We start from the raw sequence: 9,876 nt of genomic DNA, 5'->3' as shown, positions 1-9,876 counted from the left end.
AGTTTGCTACAACTTTGTCTAAATTTGTTACAAGTGTGCTACAAGTTTGTTACAAGTTTGTCACAAGTTTATTACAAGTGTGTTACATTTAATTACAAGTTTGTTACAAATTGGTCATTTATTTTTAACAATTCTAAAACACACTCAGGTTTTTTCAATTTGCGTTAAAATTGAATAAAAATAAATTACAAGTTTGCATGTTTATAATCAGCTTTAAAAGTTTAAGACCTTGACCTCCTAGCCACGACCTCCTCCCCTACGAGGATGACGAGTGCAAGGGCGGCCCCGGCTACCAAAAGAATGAGCGCTGTGGCCACCTCTGTGATGGTGACGCTGGATATGCCGCCCTGCGCGCTGGGCGGACACTGAGGGCGGGGGTGGTGCCAAACCGCCCTCTGGTACTGCAAGATGCCGCTCTCGTGCATCTTGCGGAACCTTGACAAGATAAAAGAATGATGAACGATCATGAATGCAAATGTAGCAGGAAGTTCCTCCTTTGGCGATCCTTCCTCTCTGCCCACACAGTTCAACCGTCACGCCTCTGGAAGGAGAGACTCTGACGATGGAGGCATAGTTAGGCTATTTTTAGCCTTTGCTGATCACTAGAAATCTCCCAGTGACACGGAATAAAAATAACTCAAAAGCTCAAATAATTATAAGTAATAATTAGTCGCCAGAAATTTTTTTTTTTTTTTTTTTTTTTTTTTTTTTTTTTTTTTTTTTTTTTTTTTTTTTTTTTTTAAAAGAAAGACAAACATTCCCAGGTTACGAATACCCCAACAATGTTTGAAAATCTCCTACTACCACCACAGAAAGCCGAAAATGTTGCTTGTGTTGTGATGGAGGACTTAGCCAAAATATCAATACAAATTAAAAATATCTCCCGAGTAAAAATAAATGCCGCCAACGGGAATTGAACCCTTGACTTCTGATGTCCGGTCAGGTGCTCTGAAACCAGTGAGCTAAGTGGGCTTATTTCCAACCCGCCAAATGATTCAATATGTACTAGTACCTCAATCAACAATTAGTGCTTATTATATTTTTTCCACCTGTAAACAACCAACTTTATTTTTGTAGGAAAGACTTTGTTAGTGCTAAATTTCTCACTAGATGGCATCGAGACATATTATATCTTCATTTATTGGTGAAATATTTTTGACTTGTCAAATATTATTATTTTTTTTAATTTAAACTAATGTTTATAAGACAAAGTTTTATGCATAACAAAAAGGATGTAAAATAATTACAAGCAATAATTAGGCGACTGATTATTGCTTATAATTATTTGTTATCCTTTATGCTGTGCATAAAACCTTGTCTCATAAACATTTGTTTATCATTAAAAAAATAACAAAACTAATTTGTGTGCTAGATCAAAATTATGATCTAAATCTAAACGACAATTATTATTCTCGTTGTGATTATTTAAAATTTAATACGAATTATATGTATATTAGGGTGTCCCAAAAAAATTAAAGTTGTTATTTTTGAACGCATACCCTCTTATTTTGTTTTAATAATGACAAAACACTTATAAAAAAAATTTCGTTTACTTTGGACAACTGCAACTCGTGCCGACTTGCAAAGCTCATCGTGTTGATGAGCTTGTAGTAACTTGCTATTTTGTTAGTAAACGAAAATCACTCGTTCAGGCAAGATTTTGTTAGATTTACGCACTTCTAAAAAGAGTATATTTTTAATAGGAGTCGTAAAACACCAAATATCGGGTTCTAAACTGTCATCTAATGGACAAGTTCTTGAAGTTTTGTTCTACAATATCCGGAAAGTGAATTTAACTGTCAATATATACCAAATATAGCCATAGTTGGTATTAAAAGCTGTGTTTGAAGTAAAAATCAGTCAAGTGACTACAAGCCCTGACATACCACTCTTCAAAAAATTTCGAGATAACTGTAAAAATGTTGATCCCGATAAAATTCAGTGCTACAGAGAAAATCTTACATTGCACCTAACCGCTTCCGAAATCGATGATTTGCTTGATTTTTACCGTACTGCACTGACAACAAAAATACTTGGAGATGACCATTGAGAGTTTTTAGAGCTCTGTGTGATAGTTTTAGGAGGAGATACAGCGAGAAAATTTAAGATTCGGCCTCCAGGTGCTCGATGGATGGCAAAGGCGCTTTATTCCTTGAAAATATCATTAATTTGTGCTCAATTTAAATTTACCGGCAAGGATAAGGCGGCACTTTTAGACGTTTGCACAGGCAATAATGTGTATGAACAGTCATAGTAACATCCTATGTCAAGCCATGGTTACAATGTATTATAGCAGTTAAAGCACCTTACCAGGACTTGTGCTTTTTGAAATCGATGAAGGCTTAAGAAAAAATTGATGAAAACATCTCAATGGCAGCTTTATTTCTGTTCAGTAAGAAGTTATGGTATTTGACCGATTAAGGATCTATTTTATCGCTGTTTGACGACGCTGTGGATCAAACAACTAAAATAAAAAAGCTCGAAATATCAAAAAAAATAATTTATCAACACATGACACACGTTACATCCCATCGAAGGAAGATCTTGATGGTAAATTGTATGGTAAGTTTATTAAGTAGTTTAAATTGTGTTTTGTATTGAGGTTTTTGTTCATATCATAATTTAGTGACTTTGGTTTCAGAGAAAAATATTTACGACTTCATTTCAGTCAAGAGCAAGTATTTTAGTCCAGTCAGTGGGGGATAAAAAAGGGCTCCACCTTGCAAAAGTTTAGGTAGTAGCGATTTTCACATATGTTGTTAAGATTGGGACTCTAAAGAAAAGAAAAAGTTTTCGACCTTGGGAGGGTCGAGCTCGACCCGCCATCTTGGATTGAAGGTGCCAAAATTTGGTTTTTTCTAAATAATTATGAAGTGGTTGATTTTACAACCAAATTTTTTAACATAAACTTAAAGACAACTAAATTACCTACATTTTTTGTAAAAAGTTTTTTTTGTAAGTCTAATAGGTAACGAGTTACAGCGGTTGAAAGAAGAAAATTTTGACAAAAAATTGTAAAACTCCAGTTTTCTTGATAAATTGTGTAGGAACATATTACACAATATCATTCTAACGTATTTCTACGTTACAATATACTTATATAGCATCATCCGATATCATATCATATATCATCATCATCAAGAAGGAATGCGCAAAGGTACGAAATCATCATTTTATGGTGTTTTCGAACAACTTCCAGAAGGCGTGCAACTTGAAGGTAGCAAAATTAAAGTTGTGGATGGAGGATATCTTTTACATAAAGTTGTATGGAATCGGAATGATTATTTTGGGTCAATTTGCGAAAAGTACGTTCACTATGTAAGAAATCACTATGGATCACATGCAGTCATTGTTTTCGATGGATATCCGCTTGATGGTGGAGAAAAAAATACGAAAACCGCAGAAAGACTTCGCCGATCGAAGAAGCACGTGTCTGCAGATTTTTTTTTCGATGAAACAATGCCAGTTCAAGTTTCACAAGAACGATTTTTAGCCAATGAAAATAACAAAGTCCGTCTGATTTCGATGCTTACAAAGCAATTTATACAGGATGATTTTACAGCTAAGCAGGCTGAAGAAGATGCTGATGAGTTAATTGTCAATACTACGATTTCCGTGTGTTCATCATATGACGCTGTTTTCATTATTGGCGAAGACATTGATCTCCTAGTTCTGCTGACAGCATTAGCACCACCCAAAAGTAGTATATATCTTCGCAAACCCGGGAGAGGCAAAACTTTTGAAAGACTGTATTCCGCGAATAGTGTGAAATACAAAGAGGCGGCTGAGAATATTCTGTTTCTTCATGCCTTTAGCGGCTGCGATACAACATCGTCCTTCTTCAACCAAGGAAAAACAAAATTTTGTTCGCTTGTGCAAAACGACACAAGACTCAATGCCATGATAGGAATCTTCAAACAACATGATGCAACACCAGAAGACATAGCAGTTGCAGGAACACGCTTTCTTGTTGCTTTGTACGGGGGTGACATGGATAAGGAAACCTTGGAAGAAGTCCGCTACAAACGTTTCGCAAAGTCGACAGCAAAAAGCAAATTCAATCTTGCCTCTTTGGCACCAACGAACGACGCTACACGGTACCATGCATTTAGAACGTACCATCTAGTCCAAAAATGGTAAGGAATCCAAAAAAATCCAGAAAACTGGGGCTGGAAACGTGACACCAACGGGCTTGTTCCAGTAAGAATCCAGCACCCGAGACTTTATTAAAATTTATTTCATGCAATTGTAAAAAAGGATGCGGCGTTGCATGTGGCTGCAGGAAAGCTGAATTGAAGTGTTCTATTGTATGTGGGTGCTGTAATGGTCAAACATGCCGAAATTCGCCAGAGGTTCACATCGATGTCGAGGACGAAGAAGAAGAGATTTTGTCAATGGAAGCCCAGAATCTCAGTATCACGTGCAATGAGTTAGATGATGACATTGATGACGAAGACTGTTATTAAGTAACATAATTTATAGTAACATAATTCATAGTAATGTAACATAATTTCGAAATCTACCATCGCTGGTATATCTGTGGAGTAGACCTACACAATAAAAAAAATGCGCCATGTTCTCTACCTCATGGTGGTGTGGAAATGAGTTAACAAAATTATTATAATTATGTAATGAATAACCCGAAAAAATTACAAAGTTGGGAATTTCATCATTTTTTAGAAAAATATTCACATTTCCGCCACTGTAACTCGTTACCTATTAGACTTACAAAAAAAAACTTCGTGCAAAAAATGTAGGTAATTTAGTTTTCTTTAAGTTTTCTTTCCACAACGTGGTTGTAAAAACGACCACTTCACAATTATTTTGAAAAAAACAAATTTTGGCACCTTCAATCCAAGATGGCGGGTCGAGCTCGACCCTCCCAAGGTCTAAAACTTTTTTTTTTCCTTGGAGTCCCAATCTTAACAACATATATCAAAATCGCTACTACCTAACCTTTTGCAAGGTAAAACTCCCCACTGACTGGACTATTTGTTTGATCGTCTGAAAACAGATGCTAGTTTTCTTAACGAATTACCTACGATGTGGTCAAATAATGCTTCGTATCAAGAAGTAAGAAAGAAGGTGTCGCCGCTGAGGGTAGTGAATGATACAGCTGAAAGAACTGTTAAGTTAATGCAAGATTTTCATGGCTTAATCTCACGGTCGAAGAGGAACAAAAATAATTTTTGTTACGATGCGTTCAGGATCACCGGAAGATTTATCCTGACTGTAAAAAACAATTTATGAAGAAAAAAATTAACCAATAAACCATTTTTAAATATAAAATACTACATAATTGAACAGTTGTGCATTTTTAAATTTTATTTATCCGACAAAAATGAAAGTTGAAAATCCTTCCATATCAACTCTGTACCATATGTTTGGCATCAAGTCGGCACGGGTTGCCGTTGTTTAATCAAAATATTATTTATTATATGAGTTATTGGGATCAAATAAAATAAAATAAGAGGGTATGCATATTTAAATTCATGAAAAAAAAATTCTTCCTTATGTCCTGGGACACCCTAATGTATATATATTTATCTATCCCTTTAGGAAGCCTTTGTGCTTCTTGCGAAGACCGAACAAGATGTTATTTTATTTGCTAACCAGACATCGGATATTATATGTGATCTGTGAAAGAGCGATGAAACTAGATCAATCGCCTTTGAGAATGAAAAGTTCTTTGAAAGTTATGACACAAATTACTTACAAGTTGGTAAATACAAGCTATGAAAGTTATTTGAAAGATGTTTTTTCAAAATTGAAAAAAAAATCCATTGTTTTCAAATCCAAAATTTGTATGTTTGTTAATAGCAACTAGCGAAATTATGTGTGTTTGTTGCAAGTTTATAAATTTTTTTGTTGATGTTATAGTTTGTTATCAAGTGAGTCAGTTGCCCCCACAATTATTTATCGAGTTATTTCGAGATTTTGTTGCAATAAATTGAAGAGAAAATATATTGAAAGTTTGCTGCAAATTCATATTTGCAACAAATTTGGCTTAGATTGAAGTTATGAAAGAAATTTGACGATTGTGGTGAGAAATGACGAAAAACTGTTGAAACATTTTATAGTAATACGTACCCTTTGGTTATAATTTCTCTATAGGGGGAGTACTTGCGAGTAATTGTGATAACAGGCTTTGCGGGAAATAGTTGAATCTCTGCTAATTCACACACTGCGCGTTCACTGAAGGTTTCTGGGATCATTTTGTAGGCAGTAGCAACATCAATCTTTAAAAAAATATCTATTCGTTACATCGTTGAATATTTTTAATAAATATTACAAAGTCAGAATACGGTACTGATACCAACCCTAATGTATGGTAGTGAGACATGAAACTCGCAGAAGGATGAAAGTAGACTGAATTCTGTACATCTGGTACAACTTTGTATGACGGCGTTAAAATGTGGAGATCCGAAAATGTAAGCGTAGTGGTTAAAATAAAGGAAGGGAATCTTTGGGATTGGACTTACCAGAGAACACATAAAAATGGAACTACATATAACTAACTAACTAACTAACTAACCATCACGCCGTTTCCCCGCAGGGGTAGGCAGAGAGGACGGACCGCCAAACAACTCGGTCTTGGCACACACTCCTTGCCTCATTCACATTCATACATCGTCTCATACATACTCTTCTATTATTCTGACTCTTGACATGGCCCGACTCGAGTATCTGATTCACTTGATCGTGCCATGTCTTTCTCGGGCGTCCCCGACTTCTGCTACCATTCGCATTTGCATCATATATCCTCCTTACACTCCTATCTTCGCTCATTCGCTCTACATGCCCAAACCATCTAAGCGTCCCTTTCTTAATCTTACTCATTACGCTTACATCCGCCTTGCACTCTTTGCGGATCTCCACATTCCTCACACGATCAAACATGGTTTTACCACACATACGCCTCAGGGATCTCATTTCAACAGCATTCAATCTACTTTCATCCTTTCTTTGCCAGTTCCATGCCTCACTTCCATACATCAAGGTAGGTACCAGCACTCCGTTGTGGACTGCTAACTTCGCTTCTTTGGACAATTTTTTGTTAGCGCCAACGGCGTTCAGTCCTCCATTAACGGAATTACCTGCATTTACCCTTCTTTCAATATCTCTGTCAGCCTTCCCATCTCTCGTAAACATACTTCCTAAATACACAAACTCATTCACCTGCTCCAAGTATTCCTCATTCACAATTATATTGCACACTGTTTTCGTACTCTCTCTTTCAAACACCATTACTTTAGACTTACTTACATTCATCATTAACTCATTCTTCATGCATACTTCGTTCATTCTAGACACGAGAGACTGCAGATCTTCTATACTATTAGCAATCAGCACCGCATCATCAGCATACAACAGGCAACATACTTTCAAATTATTCAAATTCGCGCCCAATCCCACCTCTTTCAATTCTTGCATACAATTATCCATGTAAAGATTGAATAACCACGGTGACATTACGCAGCCTTGTTTAACACCTTTTGTGATATCAAACCACCCCGTAAAATCACCGTTCACCCTAACACATGCAACGCTTCCCTCATACAGAGACGCGATTGCCTGAGTCAGATTTGTATTCACTCCATACTTGGACAACACCTTCCATAGCTTTTTCCTGTCGACTCGGTCGTATGCTTTTTGTAGATCTACAAAGGCACAGAAAAGTTTCTGGTTTTTTGCCAGAAACTTTTCAGTGAGCATACGCAATGAGAAGATCTGGTCCATGCACCCCCTTCCACTCATAAAAGCACCTTGCACATCCCATATTTTATCTTTTGTTTCCTTTCTTACTCTTTCAATCAAAATTCTACCATACAACTTGCCAACTGAACTTAGCAGGCTAATAGCCCTATGATTCCCACATTCCATACGTGACCCTTTACCTTTGTATAATGGCATGATCACAGCCCTTCTCCAATCTAAAGGCGTATAACCTTCCTTTAAACATTGGTTAAAAAGATTGCACAACCATGTGAGAATTATACGGCTACCTCCTTTAAAATATTCAGCAGCAATATTGTCAAACCCGACAGCCTTACCATTCTTCATACATTTAATCGAACTTTCTATCTCATCCATGCTAATTTCGGAAACATTCACTCCATCGTCATTCATATCTGATTCGCCGCTGGAATCACTGTCACTCACTTCGCTTTCGAAGACTTCCTCGAAATAATTCATCCATCTCTCTTTTATTTTTTCCTCATTCGTCAACATTTTTCCATCTTTTGATTTTATCACTTTCATGCTTCCGTTTTCTGGGCCACTCCGGGACCTTTTGACTTCTTTCCAAAACAACTTAATGTTTTCTTGGAAATGGTTTGTCATTTTCATTCCTTCTTCCTCTTCCAGGCGTTTCTTTCGTTCTTTCACTCCAACTCTTACTTTTTTCTTACACTCCTTATATACTTCTTTCGCTCGATACTTCTCTTCGCTGGAAGCACTGCCAGCCGCAATCAGACATAACCATGCTTTCTTCTTCTCTGAGACCAGTGCTTTAATCTTATCATCCCACCACGCATCACCTTTCTTCCTACCTTGCGTACTTATTCCACAAACCTCCCTAGCAGATTCACAAAGACACACTTTTATGTGGTTCCATGTTTCGTCTATGCTTAGACCATCCATTTCCTTCGCATTCAATCTTATCTCTGCACAATTCACATACTTACTTCTCACATTATCGTTTTGTAGTTTTTCTATTTTGACTCTTGTTGGAGTTAGTACCGTTTTCACTTTAGAGCGCCAACCGCGAAAGAGGTTTACTCTTGACACTACAAGAAAGTGGTCAGTTTCGACTTCAGCCCCTCTGAAAACTCTTGTGTCCTCGGTAACAGCTCTCAACCTAGAGTCAATTACTACAAAATCAATAATTGACCTCTCATTTCCTCTTTCCCACGTATATTGGTGGATACCTTTATGATCGAAGAAAGTATTCGACACAAACAGGTTCCACTCTAAACATACTTCAAGTATTCTGTTCCCGTTGTCATTCGTTCTTTTATCCCCAAACATACCTAAGACCGAATCAAATCCGTCGCGTCTAATTCCCACCCACCCATTCATATTATGTTATAATCCTTTCGTTCATATTTTTTAGTCTCATTACATCATTCACACCAGTCCAAAAATCATCTTTCACTTCATCGCTTTCAGAATTAACAGGGGCGTAGCAAATAACAAGAAACACCCTTGTCAAACCGATTTTAAATCTGATCCACATTATTCTCGGACTTACACATTCATACTGCAACATACATTCAATCATTCTGGGAGACAGTAGCGCTGCAACACCTTGACAAGCCCTCTCCGTATCTGGTCTCCCAGACCAAATGACGAGCCTATCATTATGCTGCATTGTACCGCTACCCTTTTTCATACTCTCTGTTATACACAGTACGTCCAAACATTTGCTCACCATAGTATCACACAGTTCGTTCATCTTTCTTTCCATTCCTCCTCTAATGTTCCATGTACCAATTCGACATTGATCACGTTCCGTCCTCCTCTTTGCGCCACCGAAGGGTTGGCGATGTGATGGATAGCGAACCTCATCGACATCTTTGTCGGCCATTCCCTTCCAAGTACTACTTAAACATCTTACTTATACAACTTAACATATCGTTACACACATAAAAAAATACATATTTATACGCTTAATATAACATTAATATAACATTTAACTTAATCCTAAACTCAACCAAAGAAAAAACTGTTCCAGAATGGCTAAACAAATACACTACCACTAAAAATAGATATCTTATCACTTTATAATTGTTTTAAAACACTCCATGTAGACAGCAAACCAAAGAGTCATTATTCCACGCGCGGAAGGGCACGAGCGGTGGGGAGCGGAGGTTG

The 9,876-nt window shown here is 37.0% G+C and overlaps 1 protein-coding gene across 1 annotated transcript in view; it reads right to left on the bottom strand.

Annotated features, from left to right (window-relative positions):
- Window positions 1-221: 221 nt before the first annotated feature.
- LOC149414804 (ionotropic receptor 84a-like) overlaps window positions 222-9,876 on the bottom strand; it is a 34,620-nt gene continuing 24,965 nt past the window's right edge. Inside the window, exons 8-9 of the mRNA XM_089643389.1 lie at window positions 6,091-6,239; window positions 222-435 (exon numbers count right to left, since the gene is read on the bottom strand). Coding sequence (XP_089499515.1) covers window positions 222-435; window positions 6,091-6,239 — 363 coding nt within the window. The remainder of the gene's footprint in view (window positions 436-6,090; window positions 6,240-9,876) is intronic.

This window comes from Hesperophylax consimilis, chromosome 19 (assembly GCF_061612785.1).
Source record: "Hesperophylax consimilis isolate HC1 chromosome 19, BYU_Hcon_1.0, whole genome shotgun sequence".
Taxonomy (NCBI): Eukaryota; Metazoa; Arthropoda; class Insecta; order Trichoptera; family Limnephilidae; genus Hesperophylax; species Hesperophylax consimilis.
The sequence above is the reverse complement of the archived record's forward strand: the minus strand, read 5'-3'. Positions and strand labels throughout refer to the sequence as shown.